This window comes from Annulohypoxylon maeteangense (assembly GCF_022496945.1).
Source record: "Annulohypoxylon maeteangense strain CBS 123835 unplaced genomic scaffold GGS22scaffold_18, whole genome shotgun sequence".
NCBI lineage: Eukaryota > Fungi > Ascomycota > Sordariomycetes > Xylariales > Hypoxylaceae > Annulohypoxylon > Annulohypoxylon maeteangense.
This window is the reverse complement of record NW_025953265.1, coordinates 408,739-423,120: the sequence shown is the minus strand read 5'-3', so window position 1 is coordinate 423,120 and position 14,382 is coordinate 408,739. Positions and strand designations below refer to the sequence as shown.

Genomic DNA, 14,382 nt, shown 5'->3' with positions numbered 1-14,382 from the left:
GGTGAGAAGACTTGTTACCGTTCTAGAAAGTTGGTAAAGCAAGTCGTAACAAAAAAAAGAAGAAAAAAGAAAAAAAAACCACACTCATCCCCTAACAAAAACCTAACGTTAAATTCATTTGGAATCCATTGATAGACTATCTAACCTAATAGAACTCTTGTGCACTTGGCAGTAATGGCATGTGTCAAGTCTCATCGAAGCCAAGTCAGGTAGGTTTAACAGTCATCAGAAGAAGTGCCATGACGGCCTTGTATGTATTTGTTTACAATATTACGACAAGAGTAGAAGCCGTTAGCATAAACGGCCCTCCCCGGTTGGCAACGCGATTGTATTGCATACATTGAGCCCTTGGAGGCAGGTGAACCCCGTTATCGACTCAGTAATGCCTGTGAGAGTTCGATCGTAAGAAGCCGAAGCTTTATACGTCATCCTCCAAGAACCGATAGGCGAACTTGAAGTCCGCTTTCCTTCGGTTCATCCTAAAAATTAGAAATAATATTAGCAACTAGTTCATGGTTTATGAGAAAGCTTATATCATAATAGAATCAAGACATAATTCGTCTGGGCAGAGATCGTTACGGATATGATCATGAAGAAACTCACCAAGTTGATTCGTAGTCGAAGAAACGGTAGGTTCCCTGCTCAAACTCTTCTGTGATGCTCTTCGGTTCCTCGTGTCGTTGAAACCAGGTCTGATATTGCTTGTGGAACCGCCAACTTTGATCTTTGAGGGCTTTGGCCGCCAGATACTGTTGATAAGTTCCTTGCTTGTAGTAGAAGACGTAAAACAGTGTATCGGGTTCTATCCGAGAGTACAGTCTAGGGTCTTCGAAAACGGGTAACGTTTCTTGCGGGTAGCCTGATGTGGAGGGGTAACGAGAATCTGGCCTATACGTCCGGGGAGGCTCTGAGTCGAACGTGTCGTGCATGTTCACGCCTGCTTGCGAAGCCGCCATCATGCGTAGATGGGACGGGCTGTTAACTGGCAGGGATCGTTTCTTAGTAATCTCAAAGGATTCTACTAGATCCTTCAAAGAAGCGGGGAGGTGGTATATCGACTCCTCCTCTTTCTCCTCCGCAGGCTTCACGCCATTAGCAACACCATTCGTTTGGGATGCTGAGTGGTGAAGTTAGCATTGAATAAACGGCATTTCACATGGCAAGATCTACCTTTTGAAGACTCGGCGTGGTCCGCGGAAGCGGGAACCTTGCCTGCAGCCTTAGAAGATGCTTTCTCAGACTTCTTCGGCGTGGGAGCTGAGATAGCTGGTTCAGGTGCCTTAGGTTCAGGGACTGTCGTTGGGACAGATAAGTTCCCGGACCTTTGTTCCGATTGGGCAGGTTGTAAGAACGCCGTGTTTGGCGAATTGGCCGCGCTCGTTCTCGCCAACGCGGCAGGTGGTAAGGGCGAAATGCCCGGAGAATAAGAAATTGGTTGTGAACCAGGTGGCGGAGGAAGCGGCGCAATACCGACGTTATTCTTATCGCTCGCAGCGGCGGCGGCGGCAGCAGAAGCATACTTTAATCCCTCTCCAGCTGGCCGTGTCGGTAACGACGCTGGCTTCATGCCAGCATTAGCAGTACTACCATTAGTGACATTTACCAGCGGGTTATGCAATGTTGCCAGAGTCGGAAGAGGGGACTTAAGCTGAGTCGAGGGTCGCCGTCCAGCGGCTGCTGCGGCATCGACAACACTTCGTGCCTTTCCTCCTGCCAGACTACCAGATCGTGATTCCGGCTCCGCGATGTCCTCCTGTATAGATTGTGTATCTTGCGACGAGACTCGGTCGTTCTCCTGGCCCATACCATAAACATCTTCCTCTTCTTGTAGGTTGAGTTCATCATAGAGTCCCTCATCTTCGATATAATCGTCGTTCATACCGTCCGAGAGGTAGTACTTAATGCTCTCTTCAAGATCATTGACCTGCTCCGTCTCGACGCCGCCATTGTCAAGTGACCGCCGAATAAGCTCGAGTTTACCCTGATGCCATTTATGTCGTTCGATTATGCGCTCGATGGTAGCCATGCGATCGGCTTTGGAGGCTTGGTTCTTGCCCTTCTTCATCGTTGCTTGTATCGACTCGCCCTCGGCCTCGAGTATCTCAATCTGCTGCTCTAGCTCGTCGACTATACTACTAAGGAATTCGCCGGCTTGATGCTTCGCTTTTTCTTTCGGATCTAACTTGGCAGCTGCTGACAGACCCTCTTTCGAGTACGCCTTAGTCTTCATGGCCTTCTCTACGGCCTTGAACCGTTCCATTTGCTAATAGACTCGTGAGCGACACTATTAAAGAACTTGCGATTACCATCCTATCCTATCACATACCGTCTCTATCAGCTTCCGATGCTCCAGCAAGGGAGCCTTGTCCTTGATATCATTGCTGGCTGCCCATGTCTTGATCTGGTCGCGTAACCGTTGTAACTTCTTGATCTCGCGCTTCAGATTATCTTCTAACTTCTCTTTCTGGGCGGGGTTATTCGACTGCTCAATCTTCTCATAAATACCATCGAACTCGGCGACACCCTCAGCTACCTTCTTGAAGCATTTATCTATTTCTTGTTGCAGTTTCCTTGCTGCCATTGTGAAGATTGGGGGGTGCTCAGGATGGACCTGAGCAGTAAATCAATATTTGTGATTGATGTAAGCGCCTTATACGGGTAGAATTAAGGGATGCGATTAGTCGGTGTCGATGGGTATCGATGAGGGAGAGGAGTTAAAGGGGAATCGGCGCACGAGGAATCTGGTCGATAAGGTGTGTAGGCGGTTTGGAAATGGCGAAATGGCGTAGGTGCGTAGGTTAGTTAATAGGATTGCAGATCGCACTAATTTGACGATGCATGTACATCTGAAGGAAGAAAGGAAGTCAGGTACGGTCTTAATGCAAGGTCCTCTTAGTGTGTTTTCCTCAAAAGGCTGCAGTTTCAATGCTGCTGAGGGAAGAAGACGAGAATGGAGTGTTGTTTAAAACATGGTTGTTGTTTGCTGATTATCTACGTGATATTTTTGTAGTGGCAGCGTTGACCGTATTGGTTAGAAGGCTGAATCGACTAAAAACTGGGGTGAGATGCGAAAGATTGCGATGCAAGCACAGCCCTAGGTTGCAGCTGCCCAGCTTCTCAGCCTGCCTGTGGATTGCGTTACGTACCGTACTGTATTGTATTGTACCTTCCCTAACCTTCCCTAACCCCAACATCAACTAAAGGACTGTTAGGTACATGTGATAGGGCAAAGTTACAGGTAATAGCTTCTGATTCCCAGCTAGCAGGCTAGGTAATTGTAACTGCCCTATTCATGTATTTCATGTATCCATATTGTCCTAGCCTTAAAGATAAAGTGTGCGTAACATGATATTACTTTCAGATCAATAAATCTCAAGGCTATGGCAACAAAAACCGCCTATAATATTCACCGAAATTCTTCACAAATCTACCATATTCTTTATGTGTCATTTCTCCTGTTTGTACAACTTCGTCTTAATATATCATTGCTTTTCTATCTTGATTTTTTTTCAGATACCTAAGTACATAAATACTTTTGTTTAACGCTTGAAGCGGGTCACAAAACACGGAACACCTTGTTCCCGTCCCCCACCTGACAGCCAGATGACTGTCACTTGACGCTCATCTGTACATGTATTTCCTCTTTTGAAAGGTACTTAGATACTTACCTGATAGACGAGCTATAGATGTATTGGTGAAGATTGATTTCTTCGCCGAATTACCTCCTCATATCGTCGCAATTCAAGTTGGTATATTTATTGTTGTATTAGTATATCGTATATCGCATATCGTGTATATTGCACCCGGCCTCCATGTTAATATTAAATCTATATTTACACGTCTTTTATCCCTAAGTTCATGAACGACGCTGCAAGTTCCCGCCGCCCAAAATGAAAGGTCAGTACTTTAATCCAATCACCTCCCTATCTATACTAGGACTGCTTGCTCAATATTCAGATCTATTGCAGCAATCCTACAGCGTGTCTTATCTGCCTCGGTAACGGTAGAAAAAGAGGTGGTTTCCTCAATAGGCAAAGGAGTCCTAGTCTTCGCCGCCGTAGCCCCTGGTGACACGGAAAAGGAAGCAGAGGCTCTCGCAGCTAAAGTGCTGAAATTGAGATTATGGGATGATGATACTGGAGGAAGAGTATGGTGAAATATTCACTCCCATTTCCCTCACCCCTACCAGCGACATGTCTCATACGCGTGTATTTACAGCCGTGTCTGACGGATGGTTGCTTCTTAGTGGAGGAAGAGCGTGGTGAATATTGGTGGTGAGGTACTGTGCGGTAGGTCTTAGACCCTGTAAAGGAACCGCGATTAATTCTCACCATCTTACTTTCATGCTACCAGTTTCCCAATTCACCCTACTTGCCTCTACTAAGAAGGGCAACAAGCCCGACTTCCACGGAGCAATGGGAGGAGAAGAGGCCAAGAGACTCTATGAATACTTTTTCCGAAAAGTCCAGCAAGGCTATGTGGCCGATAAGGTAAAGAACGGAGTGTTTCAGGCCATGATGGAAGTCGCCTTGGTAAATGATGGGCCTGTATGTCTTAGATTCCCCCTAATGTTCTTGTTTATCGCCCCAAGTAATATACTCATAATTTTAAGGTCACATTGGAGCTGTCAGCTGGTCAGAAACCTACACCCGCACCAACACCCAAAGAAACGCCAACACCAGTGTCGGGGCCAAGTAAATAGCCATAGTAGATTCGTCTAATGACTTTCTGCCTAGCGATAGATTAGAATGCATTTTCCCTCCATGCTACTCAGTGGGAATTTTTGTTTTTGTACGTTGGTGTATAAGATCCGATGTTCATAGCTATAAGGAATGGTATCGTTCAATTTCCGTAGTGAGGGTATCAATATTAGGCTTGGTGTCCATGCAGTGTAAATGACGAAAACAAAAACTCAGATATCCGCTCATATTGCGGCTTTCCACTTCAGACCCATAAACTCCTTTGTTGAGTGAACACATGCCTACCAGGGTATCGAAATGTCAAATGCCTTCTCCTTCAAACGAAACCATGCTCGGGTATTATTACGATGAAAACTCCCCCAATCCCGGTTATCACAGTGGAGGGTTTAATCGGTGCTCTTCTTCTGTCGTCGATTAACCTTTCGGCTTCGTCTTTTAGCTACCACCTCAGCATCCCAAGAGCCTTGGAAAAGGTCCTCGCATTCATCCTCATCGTCGGAGTCAAATATGACGGGCTCATCGTCATCTCCCGTTTGTAGTTCTTGCTGCTCCATCCCAATGTCAGAGATCTCGTCGACCATAATATCTTCCCAATTACGATAAACCACAACCCTCTGAGTCTCTAAAATGAACTTCCCGACCTTGTATTTCTGCGACTCCTCCTTGGCGTCTATGTATTTCCAGCCTATCTTGGTATGGCATACGGCACAAACGATATCCGCGACAACATGTGATCCGGTAACCAAGACGCGAGTCTCAGACTTACCGACCTTAATATTGATTAGGTCTCTTCCTTTCGTACCCTTGCGAGATGGTTGATCCGGAGGTGACACGAGAAACGCCCGGCCGTATCGACCTGTGAAACCTTTGCTCACGATCTGGGAGGCGAAAGCGAAATCGGAAGCACATGTAGAACACCTTATAGTGTTGGGTTGTGTCCGCGAGATCTTCGTAGTCTCTAGGGGCTCTAGGGATGATCGTTTGCGGCTGTCTTTCTGTTTGAATAAGTTCATTGGTAGAAAGAACGAGGGTGTCGTCGGACTCTCTACAGGACTTGACGTTGTCGAGTCTGTTGGCGTTGAGCTTAGTGACGGTATCGTTTCGTTAGGTCTTCCGGAATTTAAATGTGAACTTTGTCGTCTTCGGCGAAACGGCATGGTAAGGCTCGGGAGTAGGTAGACGGGGAATCTTGGGCCTAGCGACTCGTCTTGAGGTGGCGGAGGTGGTGGGGGAGCCGGGAGGATCTCGTTGAACATTATGGAATACATCTCGCCGCCGTTAGTAAGTATATCGCGATGAGTCGCAGTAAGTAGATAATAGAGAGCTTGTGTGTTGGTTAACAAGTGCTAGGTGGATCGAGCAAGAGATTTACTATGTAAGTAATCATAAGAAGAGCATAGCTCGATTCTTGGGAAATGGAAGGTTAAGTTTGTTAGGTTTAAGGTGGATGATGGGCATAAAGTGTATTATGCAACGCAAACGAGCCCCGCATCAAAGAAGAGCAGTGAACAGCGACAAAGGACGTTTCTGACCAGTTGCTGAATTGTATTGTCGCATTAAAATCTACTTGGGTAGGCGTGCCACGACTTAAAAGGCTCGCAGTATCCCGGAATCTACGGGCGTTATCCATGTCAGAGCTCATGCTGTGACCTCGGAAAATGGCAGTCACTCCCACAACCATTTAAAGTTGACCCCGTGTGATCGCATCGCATCATTTTCAAAGCAGGTGCATCCATTCCCTTATCGGAGTCACCCACCCCCAGCTTTATCGGCTTTATCGACTACAGCCCGATGCGGCTAAGACGATGTAAGAGGATGGGTAGGGCGGAACTGTGCGGCATGATAGAGGGGTGATCCCTGCACAACTTAGACTTTGTCACTTGGATCGTGAATGCGATTGATTCGGGGGGTTTAATAGACATTGTTAGTAATTGCAATCGTGAATGGGAAACTTCTCATGCTGTCTGTAATAATTATAAAAAAATTAAATCATTACTAATGTCATAATATTAATGAGAAATGAACACAACCCTCGAAATGCACCAAGTGTCAGATGTGGACAATTAGGCTCTGATCAAAAAGATCGACTCGCTTCTCCACGTGCTAATTCGCGGACGGGTAACCGCCTCATCATCTACAAGTGTGGTATCATTCAATGTTATTACTATGTAAGGCTTCTATGTATGTTGTAGCCACTTATAATCGAGCTTTAACCCAACTTTTCCGGACTAAAGATGCCGTCTCACGAATCATCAGAGCTAACCTTAACAATTTGTGAGTCAATGATGAGCCCAAATACGGAATAGTGACTTCTTAGTAAGAACATAGAATAAGCTTCATAGAGCTATCTAACAAATGTGATATTGTTAAAGTACATACATTAGACCCATTCCCTTACTTACTTGCTTGATGATAGCATGGAAAAGCCTGTTTGCTTACTGAACGCCTAACGAAGCCCATGTAGTTTAAGAACTAAGCAGCTAAGCTACCGGCAGTTGCCGGTGACAAAATGTTCAGTTCTACTCGGCTCTACTATCCGTATAAGGAATACATATGAAGATGCCGGGACTGATGAGCGGGTATGCACACGTATGTAGATTACGATTATCAGATTGCGCGAGGTAAAACTGTGCGACTTCTACCTCTGTATGAACATCGAAGGCAAGAAAGTTTCGTCTATGGGCTGACCGGCTTTTCAATGTTGGCCTAATGAAGTTGCCAAGATGCACAAGAGTCCAACCACCAATCATATTGCTCCCAGACTATTGGTTCAATTGATGGCGGATTAACACGTGATGACATGCGGGGTGGCACGGTCGCAATTCTCTGAAGTGATTGGTCAAACTAAAAGAATCTGGCTGTTTCCAGAAGTGGGAAGGTGCCAGTCCCCGCCCTTTGGAAGATGTAATTGCGCTTGACCGCTGCTGTCTTTTACCGAGAATTAATGTATTAGAATTGCCTTGCCGCCTCCGTCTTACACCAAGAAATTTCAAGCCACTTACAACTTTCGACGCCTTTCCAACACACACAACGAAATCAATACAATTCAACTTTCGAAATAGTCAATCCGCAACGAAACTCTACAGAAAAGTTCGCTAGTCAATTGACCAACAAAGTTAAAGCAAAATCTATTACCAAAGCCCAACTTCGATCATATTAACTCATTTGGATTCTCGGATCCTGATTTATTCCTTCAACAAATCAACCCAGTTTCTACAACAGCCCTGGATTCCATCATCAGTCATGGCGCCAATGAAAAACGATAAAAACAATTTTAGTAGTAGTAACTATGGCGAGGCCGTGTCCCGACAGGTCAATGTCCTCGCCAGTTGCTACCTCGTAGACCCCACTGCCTCCCTAAAGGGGCTTCACTACTGCACTACCGGGGCTGCCGGTAAGGCTTTCTACTCTACGATGTACAACTTCTGAAATTTTTATGCTGATCAGTATTCACAACAGGGGCCGAGTGGTATTCCTGAGGTCCCTATCTCAGGTCTACCATCTCCTCCATCAAGTCCCCCCCTCGCGGCCTTCACCTCCTCAAATGAGCTCGCTCTTCAACCTAAGAACAAGAAGCGCAGCAGCAACAACAACGGACAAATTAGCCGCGGCCGCCGAGGGGGGGCAACACTTCAGATCAGGGAAGAATGTGAGAGATTCTTCTGTGAGACCATGAAATCCGTGTTCCAGGTTGAGTGGAACATGGCCGGTAATGGCTCCTGCCTGACTGGTGTTAACAATTACGCACTCACGCCACCTGATGACTATCCTTCGCCTCAATCATCTTTCTCGGATATCGATACCAAGACTGGAGTTAATGTGAATGGATGGATGGAGTTTTGGGACTATGCTGGAGGCGCTAGCTTCCGAGCCTTTGTTGCGGAAGACGGCGACGAGAAATCGTTGTTCGCATTCTTTGATGACGGACTCGTCGGCCGCGATCTTAAGCAAGCGTATGTACCTACCCGTCCCTTATGTCATTAGGTCGTACTAACGGTATCACAGACTCATCGCTTTGATCGAGTTAGCTGATGGACCAGTGGGGGCTTCGCACGTCGTCATCTGCGTAGATCGCAAGATGCCTGCCGATTACGCAAAGGCGTTGATGAGGAGTCTCCAGTGGGTTGGCTTCGACTTGACTACCTTGGATCATTGGGCCAAGGACATCGACGTTACTAGCAACAAATGGCTATTCATGGGTATGGAAGTCTAGTTGTCAGCATACGAACATTGACGATCGTTAAAATGGGGTTGACTCTACTTAAATATTAGGGAACCCTTGACGTCTATGCAGTATTTTCGAGGTTGGGTTACATTTTGGAGTTGTCGGAATTATGCATGCACACATCCCATCGATTCGGGCGCATGGTGTCGTTTTCTTTCCCACGGTAGCACGTTGCTTCATTCCTTCCACGGGCAAAAGCATCGGCGTAGAGGTCTAAACTCGCGAATGAGTTTGCTTTGCAAGGACAATGGTATAGTGAGAAGTTACTATTACTATCAATAGACAAACTTCTATCGTTCCTTTTTTTATGCTCTTCCTCCCGCATCTAATCCTTCAACGCCTATTCTAACATGTGCAATTAAATGAGACAAACACGCCAAAACCTATGCCCATCTGAACCCCTACCACTACCTCACTTAGATCCCACTTTTTAGATATTATAAATCCCCTTCGAACTGTCTTACCTCCAACCCCTTCTCGGCTAGGTAATCCTTAACCTGTTTAACAGTGTACTCGCCCCTGTGGAACATACCAGCCCCTAACGCAGCATCCGTCCGGGTCTTCTCGAATACCTCCTGGAAGTGTCCCGGGTTCCCGGCCCCGCTCGACGCTATAACCGGGATCCGCACCGCGCCCTTAACCTGGTCGATCAGCTCGAGATCGAACCCGCTGTTCGTCCCGTCCCGGTCGATGCAATTCAATAGGATCTCGCCTGCGCCCATGGCCTCGACGGCCTGGACAAGCTCCACGACATCGAGGTCCCGCGTTTCCCGCCCGCCTTTGATCGTGCACGCGTACCAGCAGTACTCCTCGCCCTTGGGTCCAGGGAACTTCGTCTGGATCGTGTTGTGGCGCGTCGCATCGATTTTCGGTACGTAGACCCGTTTCGGATCCACGCTGACGACTACGGCTTGGTTCCCGTAGGCGCGCGAGATCTGCTCGATGGCCGTGGCGCCGAAGAGCTTGCGTCCGAGGCCGTAGTACTCTTCTGCCGCGAGCACGGCGTCTGATCCGATAGACACTTTGTCCGCCCCCGACTTGAAGTACATGGTTGCGATCTCGAGCGCGCTGACTTTGGTCCCGTCTACGTCGACGGTATCCCGGATTCCGCCACCGATAGTAAGAGGTACGAATACGGTCTTCGAGGTCTGACGTAGGATCTCGAGCATAGGCAGGTCGGCTAGCGGACAGTCTCGGAAACTGGTGATGTTGAGGAAGGTCACTTCGTCGGCGCCTTGCTCGTAGTATTTCCGCGCGAGCTCGACCGGTTTGCCGAGATTCCGTACGCCTCGGTCGGACGTCTTCTCTCGCACGTCGTACTGGTCGCCCTTCGTCACTACAAGGTCCCCTTGGTCGTTCGTGCGCACGTCTAGACACGCGATGACGCGTCGTGTTAGACCGCCTGTTGGTGCTGGCCCGGCTATGTCCTGGCCGACTGTTTCGGCGCCGGAGCCGGTGAGGAAGGCTTTTAATACTCGTAGACCTGCAACGCCGCTTTTTTCGGGGTGGAATTGCGTCGCTAGTATGTTTGCCTTGGCTACCGCGCCCACGAATACCTCCCCGCCGTATGTACCCGTCGCTACGGTCCAGCCTTGGTCTTCTAGTTTGCCTTTTACGTACGGGTATTTATATGAGTGGACGTAGTAGTATTTGCTCGTGGGTTGCAGATCGTACAGGCTCTTGCCGCCGGCGTTTGCGCTGTTCCAGCCGATGTGTGGCACCGCCTTGTTTGTATCGTCGAACCGGTCCAGGTCCCCTTTTATTACCCCTAGGCCGGGTGTCGCGGGGTCTTCAACGGAGCCCTCGAATATGGCTTGTAGTCCTACGCAGATCCCCATGAATGGCTTACCGGCGTCGATGTGTGCGCGTATCGGTGCTAGGTAACCCGCGCCCGCGAGTTGACTTAGGCAGTGACCGAAGTGGCCGACGCCGGGGAGGATCAGCTTCTCGGCGCGCGAGACGTCTTCGGGGGTCCGGACCCATTCTACCATGTATCCGCATTTTTCAATGGCGTTGACGAGGGATCGGACGTTGCCCGCGACATAGTCGAGCATGTGAACTGTAGGCATCGTGGACTAGAGGGGTTCGACGGCGCAAGTAAGGTAACTAAAAGAGCGTGAGGTGAAAGGCGATTGTATGTAGAACACAACACGATAGATGGTTAATATACAAAAGATCTAAAGAAGACCTGGCGACTTTAAGAATTATACGCGCGGAACCGGGGACCGGAGTTGTCCAGTGAGTCAACGGAAGGCGCTCTTGTAGGATATAGCACATGCAATTTTCAGCGGATGAGGGGCAGGAGGGGCATATTGCAGGTACAGAGCCGGTGACTGCCCCTCCAAAATTTTAGGGGATTACGGTGTAATGCCGCTAGTGACCGCCTGGACCGACTGCTAAAAGTGGAAAGCACCTTCATTAAATTTCATATTGACGTCGCTTCATTTGTTGAAGCTCTACATTTAACTTCAGCTCCACTGTTCTAATAGAAGAAACCCGAATAAATCCCAGACTTGATCTCGTTCAACGTACGAAACTATTATCTCTCAATGCGTTGCTGCGGACCTCCAAACCATCACAAATACATCTTACGAATATCCGATGGCTAGTAACGGTGTGAGTGAGGGAAGCCCTCACACCTATACCAACACTCCAAAAGACCTACCTAGCGTAGTACCCCCGGAAGAAGATGAATCCGAATGGGAATACGAATACTCGACAACCGAGACGGAGACCTTCTACGTAACCCTCGACCTCTCCAAAGCCGATTTCACCAGCCGCGACGCTAGCACGGTTAACCGCCCAGGCTACCGCGGCGGCGAAAAAGTCGAACGGGCGAAGATGTACCTAAACCGACGAATGAGCAACGCCAACGCCAACAACATCGACGACGACCTCAGCTCCTCCAACTCCTCCGACAACGAACTTCCCCAGCCCCCCAAACCGAAACCAACAAAAGCCCCACAGCCCGCGCCCGACCCAACCGACGACTTCGACGACCACCAAGTACAGATCATGGAGCTGCACTCGCAAAACCCCATAATCTCGTACAAAGGGCGCATCTACACCGGAGCCTGGAGCGCGAACGTAGGAACAGAGCTGCTCCTCACACGGCGCGAAGACGACGCCCCGGTCCCCGCGCTACGGCATCTCGACCACGACGTGGAGCTGCTAGCAGCGAGCAGCGCGCGTGTGACCGTGCGAGAGATAACCCTGCGGCCAAAAGACGACACGTTAGAACGACAGCGCAACGCGCTGCTCCCGCGGGAGCGAAGCGCGTTGAGCTCGCTAGTACCTCCTGCGGAGCGGTGGAGCACGCGGGAGAGGGTTGACCAGGGGAATTTCCTGGCTCGGCTGATTGCGCTGAAGAAGGAGAGGGGGGAGGTGGATGATGTGACGGTTATAGCGAAGGGGGTGGAGAGGGGGGAGAAGGGGAGGTTGGTGAAGAGGTTGAAGAAGGGGAAGCAGGGACATCGCGGGAAGTTCAATTTGCCGCATGTGAGAGGCCCGAAGAGGGCGAGGGGGTCGGAGTTGTTGAGGACGTTGTCGATTCATGAGAGGGGGGAGAGTGAGGTGGAGGGGGTAGGTGAGGGGAGTGGGGGGTCGACGCCTACGCCTAGGCGGTGGGAGGATCTTGGGGGTGAGGAGGGAGAGGATGAAGAGGAAGGGGTGGAAGAAGGGGAGGAAGAAGAATTGGAGGGAGAAGATGAGGGTGAAGATGATGAAGCGATGGATGATATCAATGAAGAGGGCGAGAACGAAGAGGATGAGAGTGAAGGGGATGGTGATGAGGAAGACGAAGATTCGGGCCAAAGTGGGTCTGACTCCGGTGATTCAGCTGAAGCTATGGACTTGGATGAACCATAGTGATTGTACCAGGTACTTTGATCAATTCACGGCTACCATTTCGCCATACTAGCTTGAGGTTCAATTCGGGGGTGGCAAGTGATATATGTCCTTGGAATAGGTTGCATTTTATCTATTCCCGTTTGTGGAACATTTGAGAATCTACCTATATGTAGATGCCCTCTAGCGCTACAGCTGGGGAGGGCGGAATCCCTTAAAGCTGGGGTATTTTCAAGTTATTGAACGGATGATCATCCATATTCCCAACCCCTGAAAGGTACCTATACAGCCTTAAAATAAGTCATCGATGCTCTTATCCGCATCTTTCTTGATTAAGTCCACCATGCCCTGAGAACACAATTACACGTTAGCTAGCTACTCATTTGTTTATTTCAACAGTGGAGGTACACATCGTAGTCAAGGAAGAATAGAAAAAGGAAGGTCTCACCTCGGGCATGATGGGTTTCCCGTCTTCATCCGTTACATATCGAAAAGGCATTTGCGTGCTCTCGTGCTCGTTGAATTTGAGCTCCGGGAAATCGACGAAAGGGACCTTGTTCAACGTGACTTTTTATATCGTATTAGTTACCTAGTTTCTCATATTTCAACATCCTTACGGGGATACCGATACAGGGAAGAAATAAAAAGGAGAAGCAGGGTAGGGAAGATACTTACACTGCTCCTCGATCACCATCCGTGTCACCCTTACTGCCGTATCGGTTGTCATTTGCACGGGACCTAAGCGACGGCCCTGAAAGCCTTTCTTGCGTAACTCGGAAGTACGATCTATTCCGCCACGATTAGCACCATAAATCTTTTCCAATCTCCTCCCCTTTTATCTTTCCACAGGGAAGACAGTAAATACGTACCTCTCGGCGGATCATCACCTACCCCAACCAACAACATTAGCCATCATCCATTCCCGACACATCCACAAACCAACTCACCTAAAATACCCCCGAACAGAAAAACATCAAACTCCCTCTTATCCTCAGGGTTCAAATCCTTGTCAGCCTGCGGATCCAGCAGACAAACCCTCAACTTCTTCTCTCCCTCGCCGTAAATCTCTTCAACGCCCCTCCTCTCCGCCTTAAAAGCCGGGATCTCAGCTAGTTTCGCCGGGACCTTGAACTCTCCCGGAAGCGAGGATAGCATGAACGTGTTCCCCGTCGCCTGCGTCTCGCGCGCGATGGCGATGTACTCGAGCTCCGACCACTGGCCTAGCTCCGGGTCCAGGTGCTCGACTATGTAGGTCTGGCGAAGTGGCATTTTCTGGCCTTTTTGTCTGAGTGTACCTCTGTATATTCGTCTGCTAGGTTTACCCCAATAATACTACGGTGGCTGAACCCTCGAAAAAAGGTGTGTTTCCCCAGAGTATAGGTATAGTTAGGTGAAATACGTGCTGAGTATGACTTGTAAACGTCCGTCTCCTTCAATACAGAAATTCCGGAAATCCGTATAAATTGCTGATACGAATAATACTCGACGAAGACAATACAATAAACCGTGTGGAATCAAACGATATAAATATATTGGCTCATATGAGGAAAGCATGAGCAAGTACTGAATTTGTAGCTCCCGAGGAAAATTCCACTAAAAGGTGCGGGAGCC

The 14,382-nt window shown here is 48.7% G+C and overlaps 7 protein-coding genes across 7 annotated transcripts; 3 read left to right on the top strand and 4 right to left on the bottom strand.

The window, feature by feature from the left end:
• Positions 1 to 108: 108 nt before the first annotated feature.
• Positions 109 to 3,079, bottom strand: GGS22DRAFT_171768 (Not1 N-terminal domain, CCR4-Not complex component-domain-containing protein). Its single transcript, XM_047962658.1, has 4 exons — positions 2,327 to 3,079; positions 1,171 to 2,263; positions 604 to 1,117; positions 109 to 479 (listed from the first exon to the last, which is right to left on the bottom strand). The coding sequence occupies exons 1-4, from the start codon at positions 2,579 to 2,581 to the stop codon at positions 419 to 421; spliced, it is 1,923 nt and encodes a 640-aa protein (XP_047815586.1). The 5' UTR covers positions 2,582 to 3,079; the 3' UTR covers positions 109 to 418.
• An 811-nt stretch (positions 3,080 to 3,890) lies between these two features.
• GGS22DRAFT_191938 (D-Tyr tRNAtyr deacylase-like domain-containing protein) lies at positions 3,891 to 4,702 on the top strand (the record flags this gene model as incomplete). The annotated part of the gene is made up of 5 exons (XM_047965188.1): positions 3,891 to 3,901; positions 3,958 to 4,147; positions 4,247 to 4,289; positions 4,354 to 4,547; positions 4,613 to 4,702. The coding sequence occupies 5 exons, from the start codon at positions 3,891 to 3,893 to the stop codon at positions 4,700 to 4,702; spliced, it is 528 nt and encodes a 175-aa protein (XP_047815585.1).
• A 192-nt stretch (positions 4,703 to 4,894) lies between these two features.
• On the bottom strand, positions 4,895 to 6,053 carry GGS22DRAFT_55806 (yippee-domain-containing protein). The gene has a single exon (XM_047967417.1). The coding sequence runs from the start codon at positions 5,966 to 5,968 to the stop codon at positions 5,087 to 5,089; it is 882 nt and encodes a 293-aa protein (XP_047815584.1). The 5' UTR covers positions 5,969 to 6,053; the 3' UTR covers positions 4,895 to 5,086.
• Positions 6,054 to 7,645: 1,592 nt separating this feature from the next.
• GGS22DRAFT_196297 (ornithine decarboxylase antizyme-domain-containing protein) lies at positions 7,646 to 9,284 on the top strand. The gene is made up of 3 exons (XM_047965807.1): positions 7,646 to 8,116; positions 8,168 to 8,653; positions 8,706 to 9,284. The coding sequence occupies exons 1-3, from the start codon at positions 7,944 to 7,946 to the stop codon at positions 8,911 to 8,913; spliced, it is 867 nt and encodes a 288-aa protein (XP_047815583.1). The 5' UTR covers positions 7,646 to 7,943; the 3' UTR covers positions 8,914 to 9,284.
• On the bottom strand, positions 9,215 to 11,223 carry GGS22DRAFT_171752 (imidazole glycerol phosphate synthase HisHF). Its single transcript, XM_047962657.1, has one exon. The coding sequence runs from the start codon at positions 10,992 to 10,994 to the stop codon at positions 9,363 to 9,365; it is 1,632 nt and encodes a 543-aa protein (XP_047815582.1). The 5' UTR covers positions 10,995 to 11,223; the 3' UTR covers positions 9,215 to 9,362.
• A 162-nt stretch (positions 11,224 to 11,385) lies between these two features.
• Positions 11,386 to 13,198, top strand: GGS22DRAFT_55773 (uncharacterized protein). Its single transcript, XM_047967416.1, has one exon. The coding sequence runs from the start codon at positions 11,527 to 11,529 to the stop codon at positions 12,790 to 12,792; it is 1,266 nt and encodes a 421-aa protein (XP_047815581.1). The 5' UTR covers positions 11,386 to 11,526; the 3' UTR covers positions 12,793 to 13,198.
• GGS22DRAFT_171749 (DUF431-domain-containing protein) lies at positions 12,559 to 14,333 on the bottom strand. The gene is made up of 5 exons (XM_047962656.1): positions 13,719 to 14,333; positions 13,641 to 13,658; positions 13,447 to 13,557; positions 13,220 to 13,338; positions 12,559 to 13,119 (listed from the first exon to the last, which is right to left on the bottom strand). The coding sequence occupies exons 1-5, from the start codon at positions 14,038 to 14,040 to the stop codon at positions 13,063 to 13,065; spliced, it is 627 nt and encodes a 208-aa protein (XP_047815580.1). The 5' UTR covers positions 14,041 to 14,333; the 3' UTR covers positions 12,559 to 13,062.
• Positions 14,334 to 14,382: the final 49 nt, after the last annotated feature.